This window comes from Aplysia californica, unplaced genomic scaffold, assembly GCF_000002075.1.
Source record: "Aplysia californica isolate F4 #8 unplaced genomic scaffold, AplCal3.0 scaffold00050, whole genome shotgun sequence".
Taxonomy (NCBI): domain Eukaryota; kingdom Metazoa; phylum Mollusca; class Gastropoda; order Aplysiida; family Aplysiidae; genus Aplysia; species Aplysia californica.
The window spans coordinates 1,243,867-1,265,342 of NW_004797320.1; the positions used below are offsets into that span (position 1 = coordinate 1,243,867).

At 37.2% G+C, this 21,476-nt stretch overlaps 1 protein-coding gene across 1 annotated transcript in view; it reads left to right on the top strand.

The window, feature by feature from the left end:
• LOC101864441 (unconventional myosin-Id) overlaps positions 1-20,974 on the top strand; it is a gene marked incomplete in the record, with an annotated part of 60,556 nt that extends 39,582 nt beyond the window's left edge. Inside the window, 20 exon segments of the mRNA XM_013079398.2 lie at positions 1,164-1,329; positions 2,025-2,078; positions 2,665-2,760; positions 3,642-3,761; positions 4,441-4,641; positions 5,435-5,574; positions 6,247-6,361; positions 7,405-7,515; positions 8,549-8,608; positions 9,266-9,411; positions 9,744-9,798; positions 10,238-10,315; positions 10,835-11,001; positions 11,661-11,865; positions 12,604-12,827; positions 13,287-13,431; positions 13,882-13,983; positions 14,668-14,784; positions 17,808-17,956; positions 18,397-20,974. Coding sequence (XP_012934852.1) covers positions 1,164-1,329; positions 2,025-2,078; positions 2,665-2,760; positions 3,642-3,761; positions 4,441-4,641; positions 5,435-5,574; positions 6,247-6,361; positions 7,405-7,515; positions 8,549-8,608; positions 9,266-9,411; positions 9,744-9,798; positions 10,238-10,315; positions 10,835-11,001; positions 11,661-11,865; positions 12,604-12,827; positions 13,287-13,431; positions 13,882-13,983; positions 14,668-14,784; positions 17,808-17,956; positions 18,397-18,556 — 2,611 coding nt within the window.
• Between the last annotated feature and the right edge of the window lie 502 nt (positions 20,975-21,476).

Here is a 21,476-nt window from a genome sequence, read left to right on the forward strand (position 1 = left end):
TCTCTCTCTCATACACACACACACACGCACACTCGCACACCCACGTTTCCGTCCACCGTAATGTGTTTCTTCGATGTTCCTAGCCGCCGGCTCATTAAAGTTCACGTCAATTACGTTATTTACGAAGCTCCCGTCGTTGTGCGCTCAGCGTCTTGTGGCCATGAACATGATTGCGTTGACCTTCAAAATGATCATCTGGATCAGTATCAATAATTGGTGTTATTACCCAGGTGTTTACAAGAGATTCCCCCCCCCCCTTTTAAGAAAGTAAAAAACAAATAAGCCAAAACGAAGACAAAAACACAACAGAACTAGTCAATAATTAAGAACCAAAAAAAAAAAAAAAGGCATGAACTGGCAACTCATCGCTCAGCCCCCTCCCCTCTCTCCCTCCTCGCAAAAACTAGTCATTCGTTAAACCAAACGTCTATGGATTCGAACACAATTTTGAGTTTTAACCAGAGCTAACGAGAGCTGCCTGCCTCCGCGTCTACTCTTTGCCCGACACTAAGACTTGACTGTCTCTGCAGGATTTCCAGTGCTCTTGAAGTGATCGCATAGTCGTTGTGGGTGGGATAACTGTCAGTGTAAATCAGGCGTCTATGTGTACTTTACGGTCATATCTGTTCCGGGGTAGGCAACAGAACGATCTTGTTCTGTTCTCGCCTTTGTGACGCCCCCCCCCGCTCTCTCTCCCCCCCCCCCACACTTTTTCCTGCACAGGGTACAAACACGCCCTCGAACACACACGCACACACTCAAATTATAACATTTTGACGGTGGGGTTTATTAATTATCGTCAATCTGTTTAGTTTTTTTTTTTTTAGCCCCCTCCATCTTTTTTGTTTGTTTTTCTTTTTCTCAGTCTTTTGAATTTATTTTGCATGGTTACGTGAACACATTTACATGCACACGAACTTACTGACGTGTAAACGAACGTGCACCGCCCTCATGCATTCACACACACACACACACACACACACACACACACACACACACACACACACACACACACACACACCTTTTTAAAAACGGAATCACACGTTGTTTTTTATTACACGTATGCTACTGTGTACAAACCTAGAAATTGTTTTTGAAGTTGATAAGTGAAGAGGAGACGACAATACAAGCTTGTATTTTCAATTTTTATATTGAATTTTCAGAGTCAAAGACGTCCTCATTAAGTCCAACAATATCCTGGAGGCTTTTGGGAATGCCAAAACTAATCGCAATGACAACTCAAGTCGCTTTGGGAAGTACATGGATATCAACTTTGACTTCAAAGGAGACCCAGTTGGAGGCCACATCAGCAACTATCTGCTGGAAAAGGTATGGGTTTAACCCCCCTCTCCCTCTCAACACAATTTGGTTATTTTAGGGGCTCGAAATCAGAGTTGAATGTTCATCTCTGGTGGGACCAAGCCAAGTGGGTGGGAAGCCTTAAAACTTTGGAAGCAACCAAAATTTGAGAACACTCCTTTGGGAAAGTTGTTCCTACTTCTTTTCTTTGCCTCTAATGTTTCTGTCTATCTGTGTTACTTGTTAATGGGCCTAAATGGTAGTCATTGTTTGGATGTGCGTCTCTGTAGATTAACTGATTCTGTTAGAGAAGGTAACAGGTTGTGCCAACATTCTGTAAACTGGATCACATTGGCAGTGTGTGTGCGTGTGCATGTGTGTGAGAGGTAAGTGGGAATGGAGGAGGAGAGAGTGAGAGAGAGAGAGAGAGAGAGAGAGAGAGAGAGAGAGAGAGAGAGAGAGAGAAAGAGAGAGAGAGAGTGTGAGAGAGAAAATATTTTTGTTTTTACTTTGCTTTAGTGCATGTACTTCACCGGTACATTTTGGTCTTCCTGTGTTTGTGTCTGTGTAAAAGAAAAAGAATATATATATATCAGAGAGTTGGTTTATGTAAAGACATGCTATTTTTCCAACTGTCTCAAATGAACATCTGTTACATAAAGCACTTATATTTGCAGGTTTTACAATGATCTCTTGACATTGGTTCTTTTAATTGTTGTTTTCAGAGCAGAGTTGTTTACCAGCAAGAGGGAGAAAGGAATTTCCATTCCTTCTACCAGGTATAGGTTGCTCGATTTTTAAACCAATAAAATGAAAATATTTAAAGCACTCTTTAGTTTTATAATAAAAGGTTTAACTGCGTAGTTGACTTTTTTCAACCCTCATAAAGTTATAATTTTGGTAAAAATTGACCAGTGTAGATATGTAAATGTTATGATAATGGCTGGAGCTTTCAATTTAGTTTCAACTGGGGAGACAAGTTGTTTTGAATAGGATGCAATCCATTTTCTTGGCTTATACAGGCAAGTGCAAAGAAAGTTTGTGAATAAAATGTTCTATTTTTTTTGGCCATGCTTGCATTTTTATCCATACTGTTTTATTGATTGTACTCACGAGACCAACACCTGTGTCCATGATGTTATGTTTTAGGCTCTTTCTTCATCATTGTATGAAGAAGTCATGAGTTTAATTCCCTAGCGGGGAGGGTTTTTTAAAATCAGGTATCTCCATCTTTCTACTGGGATATTATTTCCTTCTGAGCCTTGTTTGAGCCTGCCCTCTAAATCATCTTAATTGTATTGATGAGGTCGTACAGCATTTAGAAGGACAGTTCCATCATGAGACCTGCAATGTGTTCTATTTCAGTTGATGGCAGGTGCTCCAGAGGCCATGCTGAACGAGCTCAAGCTGACCAGGGACCCCAAGAAGTACAACTTTGTCAACCAGGGCGGGGACCATAAGGTAAGGAAACACTGAAGTGAGTTTAAGCCTTATGAAAATGCACATATGATAGCTGAATGTAGGGATGGTGAATTGTAGCCGTCTCTAAATCGACTTGCAGTTAGACATAATTCGACTCAGTTTGCTGAGATGCTGCTTCATTATAAATTTAAAGAAATATAAGATATAGAATTAAAAATCAATTTTTCAAGTTATTTTGGACAGTGTTAGATCATATTTGATCTCTTCAGTTCTTTTGCCTACAGTAAAGTCCCCCCAGGGCAGTGCCACTGACTGAAGTGTCTTTAGGCCATTCCCAAAGGGGGATATTCAGTAGAATTGTAAATGGGCTGATTTATCAATAACAGACTTATCCTGTGCCGGAACAACATTGGGGGAAACTGCTCCTTTTTCTTTCCTCATCCTTGCTGTAGCCATTTTTTCTTTTACTTCTTTTATATGTTTGTCACCGTCTTGTGAACTGCTATTTTTGGGTTCCTTGATAGTCGAAGCAGACTTTATGCTGTTTAGGCTAGAGAGGTGAGACTTCTCTGTTGACATCCATCCATTGGCGCTCATTTGACTTTATGCAGTTGCAAGCGCCGTAAAACCTTACTAAAAAAAGGTAAAGCTAGATTGTTAGTTTTGTTTTAATTTAATGATGTTTTTATGTTATTTTGCATGACATACTTTACCTGTAGATGGAAAAGATATCTTGTAAAAAATGATGTCGAAATAGAGTTTTCTGTTCTTTTTGTTCTTGCTTTTTTTGTAGTCTGAGGCAAAATTGAAGTCACTTTCGTTTTGATGCAGAAGGATAATTTTTTGCTTTATTATGTCTATTGTTATTTGCAATTTGTCTTTGTGGAGTAACCCATCGTTTGTTTTTCTCGTTCGGTCAGGTGGGCTCCATCAACGACAAACAAGATTTCCGAGCTGTCATGGATGCCATGAGGGCCACTGGCTTCACCGAGGAACAGACATCCACACTGTGGAAGATTGTGTCATCCGTCCTGCATCTGGTGAGTTGGATAGAAGAAGGAAGAGTGTCTGTGGCATCGGTAGTCTAGTGGTTAGGTTACAGGGCGTGTTGGCGTGTGGTTGCGAGTTCGGAGGTTCGAACCGCAGACCCGACGTTGTGTCCTTGGGAAAGGCACTGTATGCAAATTTTCTTAACTTCACCTAGGTGAGAATGGGTACCCAACTATAGACTGCTGAAGATCTTGTCAGTATGTTAGTGTTTTAGTGCCTATAAATGGCAGCGTGCACTATATGCATCTCAGGAAGTTGAGCTTGTTTCAGAATGCTATCAGGTGTGCTGGGGTAATAGTATAGATTGTAAAGTGCATACAGTGAGCTGGTGAACTGGAAATTTGGCTATACAAATGCTATCTATTATTATCTGGTGAGATACTTTGCTGTTTTTTAAAACATTTATCTCAAACTGTTTTTTTGTCATGAGTTCCCATGTGAATTGTCATCTTCTGTTCCCTTTTAATGTTAATAATTGTAATAATACACTACTTTCAAGTAGCATCTGTCCTTACTCAAAAGTAGGTTCTATTCTTGAAATAATGCGAGAGCTTTTGACTTTTTCATTTCTTTTATTGGAGATGATGGTCCCTTGGAGAAAAGAGGTGCAATCAAATGAATCCACATTGATGCAAACTTAAACATTCCCATTACATATTTTCTCTGAAGGGCAACATTGAATTTGAAGGAGAAGAGGAATCCACCGTTGTTAACAGTGTAGAAACAGCCACCATCGCAGCGCTGTTGTCCGTCACCAAGGATGACGTGGAGAAGGCTCTGTGTTCGCGTGTGATTGCCGCAGGAGGCAATGTCGTGGACAAACATCTCAATGCCGGAGAGGCTCACTACGCAAGGAAAGCTTTTGCTAAGGTGAGGGTCACATTAGAACCCTGAAATGCCTAGAGTGTTATTTACATTGTTTTTTAGAGTTTTTTTTTCCCTTCTCTTTTTCCAAGTCTATATTTTTTAATCACTGTAGTGTCTTGTGTATATCACGATAGTGTGTCATGTATATTATGCATATATGTCATGAATGGGTAGAATCGTGCTCTCGTCAATTCTTTGCCCTTTAGAGTTATTAGTATTATCTTTAAGCTTTCTTATTTTTCTTGCTTTTGGTGAAGAAAATGGCCGCCAAAGTTTGGTGACTTTCAATTTTTGAGTGTCCATGGAAACTGCAAATTTACTTTTTTTTTTCGCTTTTGATGATTGTTTTCAGTAAAGTCCGCACAAAATTTGTTTTTAAATGGACAAAAAGTGTTGAACAGGGGGGGGGGGGGGGGGGGGGGAATTGCTAGTGTTTAGAAAAATGCAGTTTTCTTTCATTTCATAATTTTGAGGAGTGCCTAATTTCACCATGATGCCTCACATGTGTGTCTGGTAGTCACTTTAGAGGGGACTTGTGGTATGGGAGTTTGTTTTCCTTGTCCAGTGTGCCATAAGTTTAAACAGGTTGAATCTCTCTGCTTACATTAAGAGTAATGAAATTGCATATTATCAGTAGTATGACTAATATAACTATACTCATTCTAATTGTGAATCCTACATCCAAGTAGTATAGCTCTGTCACGGTCTACTTCATATGCTCATTAATTTGTTATATTGAATAATTACTAATTACATGAGGTGTATCGTTTTCAGTCTTTATTGTGTATTTTCACAGGCTATGTATGACAGGATGTTTTCTTGGATTGTTGGACGCATTAATGACGCTATTGATCCAAAACATGGTGGTTTGGTTGGCAAGAACACAGTCATTGGTGTCCTGGACATATATGGCTTTGAAATCTTTGACAACAACAGGTCAGTCTGACTGAAAATAGATGTGCTGTCTTGCAGTTTAAAGGATAACCTCTGGTTAATATTTGTTTATGGAGAGTACTACTAGGGGCATGTACTGCTATCCTTCTAGTTTATTAATGTATACCATGCTTTTGTTTTGTTTGCACTAAACAGCTCTTAATGGGACTATTTGCAAACTAGATGGGGAAAAGTAAGGATCATTATGTATCATCTGTTCATCTTGGCATGAAACACTTTCTCATGAGATATAGTTGTCTGTTGCGCTTTCTGACTTTGTAGGAGTAACTTAGTGTCTATTTGCCTTCACGCTTTTCAGAAGTTTTCTTAGTTTTCATATGGGTTGTTGGCGGGTACTCTGGTGCGGTTTGCTCCTTCTTTCCTACCGAACATCTATCGTCCTGATCTCTCCTCCTTCTTTTTTATGTTTGTTACTCTCTTGTAACACCTCTAATCTTCGGCACTTAAATGACCTTATTGTGTTGTAAGTGCGGTAAAACTCTTACTAAAACTAAAACATAGTTTTCACCCTCAATGTGAAAGAAGATTTTTTATAAGCTGAAGCTCACAGCACTTACTGTTTCTTTTCTTTATAGTTTTCATGTAAGTGGCACATTTTTGCCAGCTGTGAATGATTTGTCAAAGTCTATAAGCCCTGCCTGTTTCTGATTTTAGTTTTGAACAGTTCTGCATCAATTACTGCAACGAGAAACTACAACAGCTTTTCATAGAGCTGGTTCTGAAGCAGGAACAAGAGGAATACATGCGGGAAGGCATCCAGTGGCAGCATGTGAGTGCAAAACGCATGCCCCATACGTGATTTTTTAGAATGCTACATGCATGAGCCTTATGAGTATGGTCCATAGACTATTAGCTTGGTTGGGATCATGTTGGACTATGAAGCGGATGGTCCTAGTTCACATTCCTAGTGGGCCATTCTTGAACTGGGCTTGTTTTGGGAGGTTTCATGGCTCTTTAGGTATTTGATTGTGCCCAGTTGGAGATGGGTGTTAAATTTGGAGTTCACATCTCTTAAATTCTTAACTAACCGTACAATGTTGAAAAGAGCTTTGCACCCATACAAATTACCTTTGTTTTACCTATGCTTAATGGCTGGGATTTATATGCTCTTTACTTTTCTAAAGGGTTAAACAAAGCATTAAACACAACCAGGCTTAAAGTAAAATAATTTGTTCACAATCTCACACCAATCAAGACATCGTGGCACAGATTTCTCTCCTGCAAGCACATTCTCAGAGCGGGGGGTTTGAGAAATTATAGGACTTTCAAATTCATTTGTTACATGCTGGACTGAGATGCTGGCACACACTCTTTGATTGAGGGCTGAGGGTAGATTAGTTTAGTGGAAATTTTAAATTTTGCCGGGGGGGGGGGGGCGAAGACTAAAGTTTGGTCTGTGGGGGGAGGTGCCAGATTGCTGCAATTGTACACTATGTTCAAAATGTAGATGTGGGTTAACCACTGTGTTAAAAAATATTCTGAAAATGTTCGTAAACCACAAACTTATACTTTTCTGTCTTCTCTGCAATTTCATGAACTTAAAACATGCATGCTTTTGCCTGGGTTTTGCTAATCCGGGAAACTCTTGACAAGTGTCCGAATGATTATTTTTTATGGGTTTATTTACTGTTTTTTTAAAGATTTGTATCTCAAAAGACACAAAAATATCAGCATATTTCTTTAAAATCTGAGGTCTTTAAGTTTGATCCAGGTCTTCTGATACATCAGCACCTAATATTGTCAGTTTGTGCTTCTAGAAAGGAATCATTAATGATTTGAAAACTTACTCATTCCTCCTGTGTTTTTTTTTAGGTGGACTATTTCAACAACAAAGTCATTTGTGACCTGGTTGAGCTGCCTCACAAGGGAGTACTGGCTATCCTGGATGAAGCCTGTCTTAATGTTGGCAAGGTTACAGATGAGGTCAGTTGTACTCTTCTGTTCTTGTTTATTTTAAATGATGTGTTATGTTCGGTTCTATCATAAGGATACTTACAAAAAATTGTGTTTGTTCTTGAGGTATAGTTGGCAAACTATGTCCCAACTTTGTTAGTCTTTTGCATTCAGTTTAGAATAATAATTTCACTCCACCACATAGTACCTTTATATTTGCAAGCATTGGAAAAAAAAGTATGATGATGTGTCGTATGTTAGTTTATGAACTGTCAAGAGTACTGAAGGTTTTTATTGGACATAAAATACTGAAATGGAAGATGCAACATCCAGCTTAGTGGAATAATTTACTGAAAATATGTCAACGTAGCATTAGTTCGGTGTGGTAGCCGTGATTGTAACATGCACACACCACTTGACTGACTGCTCTGATGACATTGATCACAGTTCTCTTGTTTAAAAGTGTGAATGACAGGCTTTAATGTCATGGGATTAGCTGCCCTTTCCTCTTATGCTGGTTAATTTGATTCAGGCTTAAAAATGGGGTTACAGTTTTTGTGACTGACTGTCTGATATCTGTTTATGTGTTTTCAAAATGATCTATTTTGTGCTTCAGAAAAAGATTATGAAGCCAGCACAACAGTTTTGTCTTACTTTGTGGTTTTCTTAATTATTTTGTTTGGTTTTGATGAGTGGGTGGTTGGAAGATGCATCTTGTAGGTCTTACTTTTTTCATTTCCCCCTGTTGTGTCTGTGTCTTACTTTTCCCTGCACTGAATGATTGTTATTGTTTCGATGTTCATCTTTTTTTGTGAGACAGAAAACAGGAAATAGATTTTGATTACTCTCAATTACATGCATAATTATGGATATTAAGGAAAAAAATTCCAACGCATGAACGATTAGTCACAGTTTTGAAGGTTATAACAGCAAAAAATAAAAGGATGAAAAAAAAATTGATGAAAATCTTTGCATGTAGGAAGTTAATGAATTGTCTTGTATTACCTCTTTCCTTTTTACAAACCGGTTGTCATGATTTTTTGGTGTTTTTCTATATCTGCAGATGTTTCTTGATGCAATGTCACAAAAACTGGGAAAGCATGAGAGGTTCACTTGCAGAAAGGTAAATCAAGAGTGCTGGTAATTAAACATACCCATTTGGTAATGAGATAGGAAGTCCATTTTCTTTTCAAAATGAGTGTGAGGTATCAGTGTTCAAAGTAGCTTGAAATACTGTCTTTATGCAAATTCAGCAACTACTGTAAAGGATACTTGCATTATTACACCTGCATTTCAGACATGCCCATGCGGCCCCACTTTCTTTTCCTCAATGTAACTGAATAATTTGTTATTTCTACCAACAGTATGTATATTATCACACATGAAGATACATTAGTTAAGGTGTTTGCATGTTAATTGTGTGCAAAACTTGACATGTTAGAATTTTTCTGTTAAGTCATTAGAAATTGAAGTTCAATGGTACCTCATTATCAGTCAGATTTCTGTGTCTAATAAATGATGTCACAGCACATGAATGAAACCTTCTGACTTTTTACTTCGTAGCATTGTATGCAAGCATCATTAACCCTGCACTCATGTGGGCTGTTTGAGGGCGCATTTGGTAGATCTTACTTCTTTACTTTCCTTCTGTTGTTTCTGTCTATCTGTCTTTCTTGTTCCCAGTGCTTAATGACCATAATCACATCAATGCACTTGTCTTTACTCAAATCTTGCCCTTATACCCTCATATTGTAGCTATTGTGTCTTTGTTTCTCCTCAGCTGGCCCCCGCAGACAAGACGTTGGAACACAAAAGAGACTTCCGCATCAGGCACTACGCTGGTGATGTCACCTACTCTGTGGCTGGCTTCATCGACAAGAACAAGGACACTTTGTTCATGGACTTCAAGAGACTTCTCTTTAACAGGTTCATATTTGTTTATGATTTTAGATATCTGGCTTAGATTTTGAAAGATCATGTCAGAATATTGGTGATGGGAGCACCTGTAGAATGACAGCTTACACAGATGCTTTCCTGGAAGGTGGGAATGCTTTGGAATGTCTCATGGTCTGATGTAGTGATAATAGTTTGTAGAGCACATGAAGCTTACTTAAGAGTAGGGATGTGGGCTATGCTCAGTCTATAGTAGGGGCACTGATAGCTCATTTCATATCATACTAGACTTTAGGATGGAAGACTTTTGCTCAAATCCTTAAGGACTGCTGTTTTTATTCATAAAATTCTGGTTCAATTTTCAGCACCAACTCTGTGATCAAAGACATGTGGCCTGAAGGAGCTCGGAGCGTGAAAGAGGTAAGTGCCTTTGAATGTGTGCTGCTGTCATTTGTTCTTTATGCTGACCCTTCTTAAGAGTTTTTGTCCTTTTGGTTAAAACTGTATGACCTAAGAATGCAAGGATGAAATTATCTTTCCTAGTTTATTATTTAGTCTAAAAAAATGAACTGAGCTGTTACACTTATGTGTGGTTGGAGGGTGTTGTTGGTAGGTTCTATGCCATACTCTCCCTCTGTTGTTTTTTTTGGGGCTTGTCATCTTTTTCTTTCTTTATGCTAAAGAACCATTCTTTGCTCCCAGTGTTCTACTCACCCTTGGAATGTATAGTGAAATGGATACAAATTTGGAAAGTACTGACGGCCTCTCCCACTCCCATGGAGACAGTTTCAGGGCGATTTGTATTCTTCTAAACTCACCAATGTTTTCACGTTATTGTCGTCTTTCATTTTTATTTCAGACCACAAAGAGGCCAATCACAGCTGGCACATCATTCAAGAACTCAATGATTGCCCTTGTTGAAAACTTGGCCAGCAAGGTAACTTTTTGGTTTTTAATTTTGACACTATTGGCATCTTTCTTTTGCATCTAGCTTAGCTTTGATAACAAGAAAGAGAGAAATATAACACTGGCTCAAGCCATTAATCTGATGTAACACTGGAGTTTGTAGAAAGTTCTTGCGCAGTTAGTTCAAATGTAATCAGATTGAATTACTTGTAACATGGAGCAAGGTTGATTGTCCCTAAAATTCTACTTTCTGTCATTTTTAAGAATATATAAAAAGAACACACCTACAAAAACAGGCACAAAACTGAAATGTTCTGGTCAGTAGTCAGAGCTGTATGTGTCCAGAAAATAAGCCAGGGCCACTAACAGTACCATTCTTTTCCCTCCATCTTTACTCACTTCAGGACTCAAGTTTGGGATTAGGTATACACAATGCTGGTATTATCTTTTGGATCACATTTATTTTTAAAATAATTAGTTTCCTTGACATAATAAGTTGTATAAAGAAACTTTAAAGATTTTCATTTTTTCCCTCGTTTGTGCTTGGCAGACACCATTCTATGTGCGCTGTATCAAGCCTAATGAAGTGAAGTCGCCGATTGTGTTTGATGATACTCGCACCAAGCATCAGGTCATGTACCTGGGACTTCTAGAGAATGTGCGAGTGCGCAGGGCTGGGTTTGCTTTCAGAATGCAGTACGAGCGCTTCTTGCAACGGTACGTAGTATCTTTTCTGTAATTTCAGTTTCTTTCAGTACATGTTAGTCATGTGCTTTGGTGTATTGTAACTAATGCACTGGTCCTGTCTGTTCGTAGTGAAATGTGGTCATTGTCTTGTGGACTCACTGTATAGTAAACTGCGACTTACAACAGCATCTTGGTTTTAGTATCTTTCAAAATCCCAGAAATGATTTGATCGCCAGAATATATATTTTTTGTCTTTAATTTCATACATCTTTTGAGCATTGGCATTTTCATTACTGGCATCATTTAGTTTTCAGATTTTAAACAAAATTTAGCTGTTTTGCTGCTCAAACTATTTGGGTGGGTGGTTGGCGGGTGCTCTGGTGTGGTTTGCTCCTTCTTTCCTCTCAAACATCTATCGTCTTTATCTCCCCTCCTTCTTTTTTTGTGTTTGTTACTCTCTTGTAACACCTCTAATCTTCTGGCGCTCATATGACCTTATGCAGTTGCGAGTGCCGTAAAACTCTTACTAAAACTAAACTAAACTATTTGGAAAATGCTATGTTTTGCTTTCCTGCTGTACATAGTAAAGTATGTGGTGTGATAATGGCCTGCTTGAGGATTTGGTGTACAATGTGTAGTTAACTGAATGCTTACACTTTCTAATGACTTTCTTGTTGCGTTGTTTAAAGGTACAAGCTGATCAACTCAAGTACATGGCCCAACTTCAATGGACAGACTCTGGACGGTGTGAAGCGCATCATCCGTGACCAGGGCTTTGAAGACGATGTGAAGTACGGCAAATCTAAGATCTTCATTAGATCTCCGCAGACTTTGTTTGCTCTGGAAACTGCCAGGGATGCAAAGATTCCATCAATTGTTTTGTTCTTGCAGAGAGTAAGTACACCGTGTGACTAGATGTTGTGATAATTTGACTTGTATGTTTTTAGCTTATGTCGGTTTTACATGGAAATGTACTTTCCATTTATTGTCATGTGTCCTGTCTGTTGGAGCAAATTGTCAATGGTTTATGGGAATAATAGAGTGACATGATCCTGCTTGTGGCTTGTTAGGGGAGACTGCATTGTCCTTGCAAGACTGGAGAATTTCATGAACTTGATGCCAAGTTAGACTTTACAATTCAGTCTCAAGTTAATTTCATACAAACGTTGATGTCTAGTTTATGTCTTTTCTTTAAATTCCAATATGTCAGTGTCGCAAGCAATGCACCTAAGTAAGTTTGGGTCCTTTTTTGCGTTGGAGACAAAAAACTAGTTTTTGTTGTGTTGTCACTGTCAGGAATCATGAAAAACAAGAAAATTATAAGCTTTGACCATAGTTTTAAATTGCATTTTAGTGATGTCGAAAGGTGCGTCTTTGATAGAGCTTTGAGAGGGTGTAAAAATAAAAAATTGTCAATTTGGACTTGAATGGATTGCTTATGATAGCGACGATATGATTGTAGAATGAGAGAGTATTATTATAACATCCTTTTTTGGTAATCTGCTGCATAACTATAAGTTTTGTTATTGATATTACATCATTCTTTTACTTTCTGCTTGTTGTCCCTTGTATTGTGGATTCACTCCACAAATGGTGGTCTTATATTGATCATTTTCTTGCGTTGTGTCTTAGCTGACGCGAGGTGCTCTAGGACGTCAGAAGGCCAAGAAAGTTAGAGCCATCTATTTGATCATGAGGCGGTTCAAACGCTACAAGCTGAGGAGCTATGCCCTGGCCTGCATCGAGAGGTTTGGAAATGCTCGCAGAATGAAGGACTACGGCAAAGGCATCCAATGGCCCAAGCCTCCGCACTCTATGAGGCCTACTGTGGAACTTCTGAAGAGAGCACATGCAAGGTCAGTTTACTATGAATTTGATGTTTCTAGAATGAACCAAGATGTTACCTTCTGACCCAGAGGTAAAGACATTATTAGAAATAAATAATAATTAATTTTGAGACTTTTTTGTTGTAGCCCATGAAAGAAATTTACACATTTTCTCAATTCTTACACAAGGGCTTAGGATCACATTTTACAAATATTTACCGACTTTTTATCTCCTCAGTGTATGGAAGATTGCCTATTAGAAATAGCTACTAATGTTATACAACTTTGACAGTGAGGCAAAGTGAGGAACATTCACTGACCTGGCATTTTCCCAGCAAGACAAAGTGTTGTGTGCTTGTGAGTGGAAGATTTAATGTCAGAACTGCCTGTGTAAACCTGATGTCCTTGTTTTAATTTTCTATTAGATCTATTAGTTCTCTTGAGCAGGGCTAGGTTTATATTATTGTTATATTGTTGTTTGATCCACAGATGGCGAGCCCACATGATTCTGGCAAGAATTGATCCAAAAGATCGGCCAATGATGAGGTTGAAAGTGATGGCAGGAGACGTTCTTGTTGGGAAACGAGCAGACTGGGGGGTCAAGCGGAACTGGGAGGGAAATTATTTGGCTTCTGTAAGTAATACCATTGAAATTTCAGGTTGTGTCATATTATGCGGAGCCTACTAATAATATGTTTCCTGGGACTACATCTTAAATAAATTGATATTCATTATTGACCTATGAAGTTTGAAGTTCAAGGACACTGGCCTGGAACATACAACCCTTGTCAGTCGCTGGAAGGGAATCTGAATTCTGCAATCTCATATCAATATTTTATCTTTTTATTTTCACAATCTTTCTCTAATCATTACAATTTCTTTCACTAAGCACAAATGGTTGTCAACTTTTAAACATTATGACCTGTCTAGCACTTATGCTCAAGTTTCTTGGTGACTACTTTATCTTTACTTTTCACCTTTTATTTTAAATGGTATAATATGGACCTCTGAATCTAATCGTTGTTCTGTCTGTAGTTATTTGATTATTGATATATATGCTTTCTTTTCTTTTCTTGATGTCCAGACAAAAGACAACAGCAACACATCAGACTTTGTGTCGCAAATGAGCACACTGAAAAACAGAGATGGATTTTCCATTGTTCTGTTTTCATCCTACGTGAAGAAGGTGAGTGCTAATCTTATAACTTTTATAGGTTCTGCAGCTTACATTTATTGTTGGGGATAGTTTTGTCAGGAATATACTCATAGCTGTTAATGGGTTTGTTACTGTGATTATGATAAAGAGTGTCGCTCCTCTTTGAGCACAAAGCGATGTGTCACGATGCTGTGGAATCAGACGTTCGTCAATTTTTGGCTATATGGAGTTATTAGTATCATCTGAAAGCTTGTTCACTTATCTTGCTTTTGATGAAAAAAATGTTGTGCTCTAAATGACTGTTATATTGTGTTAATGTGCATCTCTTTACTCAAATAGACAAGCAGATAAATTTACAAGTTGGGATTGTTTCTGTGGATATTTTTAGATTGTTTTTTTTTTTTTAGCACAATAGGTTTATGTAAAGTACTTTATCTCTGATGAAGTGACCATCATGGACAGAACTAAGTCCTGTAATTTGAGAGTTGATATATATATATATATATATATATATATATATATATATATGTGGGCACATCCAAGGGAGAAGTAAATGCCTTGGTTGTTTTAAAGATCATGCTCGTCTACAGTGATGAGATCTTTAAACTTGTAGCACTTTTAATGAAAGCTAAAAAAAAATGTAGTTTCGTTTATTTTTTGTTTAAAGCTTTACAATGTTTTTTCTTTCTTTCTATATTTGTTGTTGATATTCAGGCTAACAAGCACAATAAGACAGCAGAGAGAGGCATTGCCATCACTGACAAATTCATCTACAAAATTGATGTGAAGAAGAAGTTTAAGCCAATGAACAAGGGCTATCCACTAACAGATGTAAGTTGACTAATCAATGTTCAGTTGTACAATTTATTCACAAGTTCTTTTTCTTGTTAAGCAGAGGTGGAAGGAGGAAGATGTAAGATATATATGCTTTGGTTAGTGTTATTATTTTTCATTTTTACTTTGTTCTTGTTTTAGCATCTTTTTCATTGTCATTGAAACACAATGCCTCATGCAGATCTCAGACACTCCACTTCATTTGAAGCATATGTTAATAGGGGGTTTCATGAAAAAAATTAGAAGCCATTATTGAGACCAAAATACATGTCACTACATAGAGCTAAAAGAGCTGAGAAAAATATTTTAAAAAACTGCATGAAGATTGGATAAACGGTTCAAAAGTTATGCAAGTTTATTGCTGTGAATTAGAGCCTTTTTGGGGTTAATTAATTACTTATTTATATATAGACAAGAGGATGGTACCAAATTGTGCCAAATGAGGCATGAAAAAGACAACTTAGCAACAGTTTTCCTTAATTCAAAGAAAACGTTACCTGTAAAACATAACATTAATGTTTTACGTTAAAAGTGTACAAAAGTATATATTTTCTTAATCAGCATGACTAGGCGCATCTAACGAACTTTAAAAAACAACAAAATATTCATTTTGTTTTTAAAAAATCATATTTCACCTCGAAAAAAAAAGAATATTTATGTATATATATGTATAGTTGGGAACGGACAACATGAACACAGAAAACTTAAAATCATGAATAGCTCATACAAATTGCCATTTCCTGACTGATGTCTTTTCAATTTTTCATCACCTTTAGCCTTTAACCCGAATTACGGGTGTGTCAAAGACATTTGTCAGTCCCTGATGTATTTGGGTTATTGAGTGATTTTGAATCTTAATTCCATAAGAATGCCAACAGTCTTGAGCAGAAGTATACATTCTTTAAATCAGCAAAAAGTGATGCATCTGATGAGAGAGCATACTACCAAAGATCAGATAGATAAAGAGGAAGAGAACCAGCGTCTGTGGTGTAGCGATTAAGAGCTTCGCTGTCACATGCAGGAGACCTAGTGTTGATTCCCAAGAGGGGAGAAAATTGTTATCTAGTATCTCTATCTTTCTGCTGTAATGTTGTATCTCTCTCAGCCTAGGTTGGCCCTAACAGACAGGAAGGGGGTGTAAAATCACCTACGTTTAATTAATTAAAAAAACAAACACACAAGGAAGCAGGGCGTGTAAAGCATCTCAGAAGACCAACATCTCAGAGGAGATGTTTTAAACTGCTGGAGCAGAAGGAGAAACATTAAACAAAACCAACCATGCATAACAATCAAGAGAAAGATGTTTGCATCTCTCCTCAACACCATAAGTATAAAATGTAACAGAGGCTGCAAGAGGTAGATAAAGTACATAAGTAAACTCCCTACGATACCATGCCATATTACCAATTACCAGACCAGCAATATTCTCAGTCAAGAATCCCTTTTTTTTTTTCATTTCACAACTGAAGTTCAAAGTAACATGAGTTTCTGAGCCACTGAACTTGGCTACAGCAACAATCATATCCTCCTTCTGAGGAGCTCTGTGCTAGTTATTTCACGATGCCTTGTTACCAGGTGAACTTATCATCAAGATTTTTCAATTTCTTTTTAATTCTGCACCCCAATGACTACTGCGTAGGGCACTCAAAGTCTGGGTAAACGCCATTTGACCTGGACCCCCCCCCCCCTCATCTATCATGATTTTCTAGTACTTGACCTGTGCTTTCTTCAATAAACCTTTTCCTTCTTGGATTAGTAAGAATACATTCTTTTTATCACATTGTAGGAGGACCAAAGCCCACCGCACTTTTTAATATCCTTTGAAATTGTCATTTTAGTTTCTTTCTTATATTTTATATTCAGTATTCAAATATAAAAAGGTATCTTTGGCCGTAAATTATAATATTGGTCTCTCTCGTACTACGAGAACTAGTCGTTGTTTACATCAGTTACATTAAAAATCCAAAGTTACACGCCCCTGACCTTTGGCTCTGCGGGTGAATTTTTTTTTACCTTACGAAGTGAATTGGGGTGGTGTAGTAAAGTTCGATTTTCTCCAACAAAACATTGATTATTTTTAGCAAAAATGATATTTCTAGAGAGCTGAATGATATATCTATCAATATAACTTGCTTCGGGTGCGTTTTCCATCGTAGATGAAAAAATATTGGAAGATAAAACATGTATTTGAACATAACTTTTTACAAAAGCGTTTTACAAACTCTGGGTGGGTTGTTAACAGTTCAGCGTTCAATTCTACTACAGAATCACGTGATTAGTAATGGAAAATTCCGCTCAAATAAACTGTACGAAAACTATTTTTCCAAATTTGCGTGCTACGCGTTGTGGCAGAAGTAGTTTTAATGAAAAAATATATAATGTTTTACATTTCTCTTCCCATTGAAATTAACATGGAAACAAAAAGCAAACATGTTGTTGTTGTTTTCTAATCCCTTTAGCTGCAAGCATTTCGTTCTTGGCAGTGCAATGCCTCCCCCAAAAAAGCACACATAGACCTCTCGTTTCGTGTTGGTTTTATGTTGCTAGGCTGAGAAATAAGTTATGAGCCAAGAAAGAGGAAAAACCGTGATTTTAGCAAAAATTACCACTTGCCCGGCGAGTGTGAAACCAACCCCCTAATGTTAAGGCTTTTATGCAATTCTGACAAGCACAATGGATTAAAAGATATGTATCGGGAAAGAAATCTTGCAAATATTGAACAAAAGTCATCTGATTACCGTTCAAAAGGAAACTAGTTGCTTAACTGCAAATGCTGATGATCATTGTACAGTTATCAACTAAATTTGTCAACTGTTTACTTGTCGGTTGTTAATTGTTTGTTCAGGTCGGTGGTTAGAGGGCGGCACTGGAAGGTTCTACTTCTGTTCTTTCCTTCTGATGTTCCTGTCTTTCACTGTTTTTCTCTTTGCATTTTATGGCTACTATTGTGTCAATGTGTCTTTTTCTACCAAAAAAAACCCAAACTCAAACGTTGTTTGTTGGTTATATGTTTGTGTCAGGTGACGGGCATGAGCGTGAGTCCAGGCCGCGACCAGCTGGCCATCATACATCTGAGTGGGGGCAACGACCTGGTGCTCTGCCTGGAGAACCCGGCCCAGGAGGAGCGGGTGGGCGAGCTCATCGGGGTCATGTGCTCACACATGCACAAGTAAGGGTTGTTGTTTGAAAAAGGTTTTTTTTTCTTTAATGAATATTAATTTGTTGATGAAAACTATTTGTTTTCAGGTGCGTTTTCTTTTTTCCCCCAAAAAAATGTTTCAAAATGCAAATACTTCGGATATTGCCCTATTTGACTCGCTTTGTGCTTGTAAAATGGTAGATAATTTGACAAAAATCCTTGCATTTTGTCAAAGTGTTTCCTGTTTACTTGGTGCCATAAAAATTCAATGTTTTTAGAACAAAGAATAATCACTTCTAGTTCTCTGCAGAAGAAAGGATATATATGAAGCAATAAAGAAAATGACTTTTTTCTAAAAAGATTTTATTACCACTCATGCCCTTCATGAAAACAATTATTTGGTTTTAATGGATTTAGTTCGAATCATATATATCTCAAATATAATTTCTGTTTCTGGTTTTGCTCCGCAGAATTTTGAAGAAGGATATGAAAGTGAATATTTCCAAGACGCTTAACTGTATGCTGGGACACAAGCCACGGACGGTTGTTGTTAAGGAAACGGCAGTTAATGGTGGAACTGTTTTTAAGAAGGAAGGAGACAGTCTTGCTCTCATGTGGCCAAATGCGTAGAAAGCAGCATCAGCATGGCCGCTGTGTGTTGAAGTTTGTTGGGATGGGTTTATTTTAGATATTGCTCACATATCCATGTAGAGGAAGGGTATAGTTTGAAAAGTTTTGACTGTCCAAAAGCTGTTTGCAACACTTTAAGTTTTTGTCATCCTGGCTGTTATGTAATGGTCTCATGTTTGTCTTCGTAGGTTTCTGTGTAAATTAAAATCCCAGAGAGGAACAGATGGCTGGTCCCATGTGATCCTAGGAGATAAAGACTAGCAAGTCTTTAAAGGTTTTTATGATGAGACATTAGTTTTTGAGAGTTATCTGAACGATGGCACATATGTTGATCTGTTTGTTTGTTGCCATCTTCTATTTGATACACATTTGAATGACTGTAGATAGTACTTCACTGTTTAATTTAAAAAAGCATGCAATGATTTGATAAGTGTTCAACATAAATCTATAGGGGTAGCTGTGTTTAGTGAAATGAGTATCTTGCTTAGTTGTCTTAGAGGGTTTTGAAATTTCATTAGGTAGTGAATGGTTTCTTATCATTCTCGTTTTTGGTATTGTGTTGTACTTTTCAGTTTGGGGGGCTGGAAGGGGGGGGGTGTGTTATTTTTTTGGTTTTCCATGAGGACTTAGCATTGCAGAATAGTCAATATTACAGGGCTGTTCTTTTACGTCTTTCATAAGACTTGGACCTACAATTTGACCCATGGCATTTTGAGATCTGGATCCAGTGTGTGTTCCATGAAAGCCACCACTTACTATATTAGTGCTGTACATATCATATCTCGTATACACATTTTATAAATTCATACATTATTCAATCATTCTGTATATTGTGATTTCATGAAACACATGTATACAAATACATTTTTATTGTATCTCAAGTTTTTGTTGACAGAAAATTTACTTTTGACACTTTTTATTTTTTTGATACATGACATATAGTGGGAAGAAGGTTGAAATTAGATGTTGGAACACATATAGGCCTACCTATATCTTGTTTGCCATATATTCTGTGATTGAATTTATTTGAGCAAAGTAGTGAGACTGATAATGTTTGCTGTGATGGAAATCAATAGAATTTAGTTTTGCTGACACTTCGTGGTCATGATCACAATCGAGTGGAATGCACCTTTGTTTTGTTTCATGCCCCTAGTTGTGCAGATCTGCAGGCTGAATCCAAGAAGCTATGTAGATACACATAGGACAGAAAAGAGCAATGAACTACTGTGGATGCACAAATTCAGAAAATACAGCTTTGTTTCCTCAGAATATTGTATTGGGAATCTATCATACAAGCCAAACTTGCTTAGAATAGTTGGAAATATTTTTAGTGGGTTTTTAAAAAATATCGTCAATGCTTGCTGAAAGTTATTTGGCTTTGTCTCTATTCCACACTTTCTGCCTTGAAAGTGTAATTGCAACCTGAAAGTTGTTGCTTTCGGTGAAAAATTTTTCTATTTCCTTATATTGTTTTTTTTATGTGCTAATTATTGGCCAAAAATCATCTTATCAGAGGTGCGAATGATCATTCGTAGTAGTCTGTAGTTTCACTGTATAGGGGTTGACGATTGTTTGATAAATGCTGAGGGTGGTTGTTGGGTGCTTTGATGTGGTTTGCTTCTGTACTTCTTTTCAGTGTAACCTATGTTCTGTTCTGTTCCTGGTGCATTGTAGCCATTATTATGCTGACTTGCTAAGAATTCCAAGTCAATTCTTGATTCTAGCTTACCAATGAGTCAGATGGATGCATTATGTGAATCAAGAAATGGAGTTGTTGTTGATTTATAGAGTCTTTACCACACCTAATCTGGCTTTTTCTTTGCATTTATCTGGTTGCATTTACAGATAAATATGTATACTGTAACTGCCTAAGTTTGTTGCTGTGATACCCAGTATATGCCTATTATCTTTCTATGTTGATATATATATATATATATATGCTCATTTACACTTGAATACTATTGCTGTTTCTGTTGATTCTGTTTGTGAGCCTAGTTTATTTTGTAAGCCTTTCTCTGTTCTTGGATCTCTTTTAACTTTCCTGAACTGATCTGATAGTGTCTCTGTGATGACTGCAGCTTGTCTTGGAAAGTCAAGACATTTATATGATGATGGTGATGGTAATAGAGATGTTTTATATTTCTCTTTTCTCTTTTTTCCTCTTTTGTCGTGAGATGTCATGTCTGTTTTCCGTGTGCCTTTGATGTCACAGGGTGTTTATTAAGTTGATGTCCAGTTTTAAGAGTTACTGCTTCAGCACTGAAGTTTATCTAATTCTGGTAAAAGACCAGAAATTCAGTAAATTTTACTGCACTTTTGTCATCATGACTGATTTTAGCCCTCTCAGTAGTTTCTGTCTTCTGTTGAAGTTAGTACTGATTATGAAAATGGTATGACAGACTGATTAATAAAAATTGATAACAATAAAAACAATAGTAATTGTTTCACTACAATCACCTAAATCAGCCATGCTTCTGATTTCTCATGAATAGGTTGTAATGAGCAAAACTTCTGACATTTAAAGCTGCACATGAACTTTATAATCAACTTATATATTTTTCAATCATTCATCGGTTATCTCAAGATGTCTAACATGGCAATTCTGTCCAGTATATTTGTGCATTCAGAAAGGTTTACAGTGTAAGCTGTTCACCTGTATAGTTTATAATGTTGATCTTTTCTGACCACATTAGTAAGTTTGATGTATATATGCAACATGCAGTTGCAACATCTTTAAGTTTCTTTAGCTTTAGTGTTACTCACACTGTTATAAATAGAAAGCTTTCAAGTATATCATGTGATGTTCAGCATAGTTTGATAAATTTTAAATTCGATTTGTAAACAGAACTGTTTTATAAGCTTCATATCAATTAGGAATTTAAAAAATGAAGGCAAGGATTCTCAGGTCAATTATTATTTT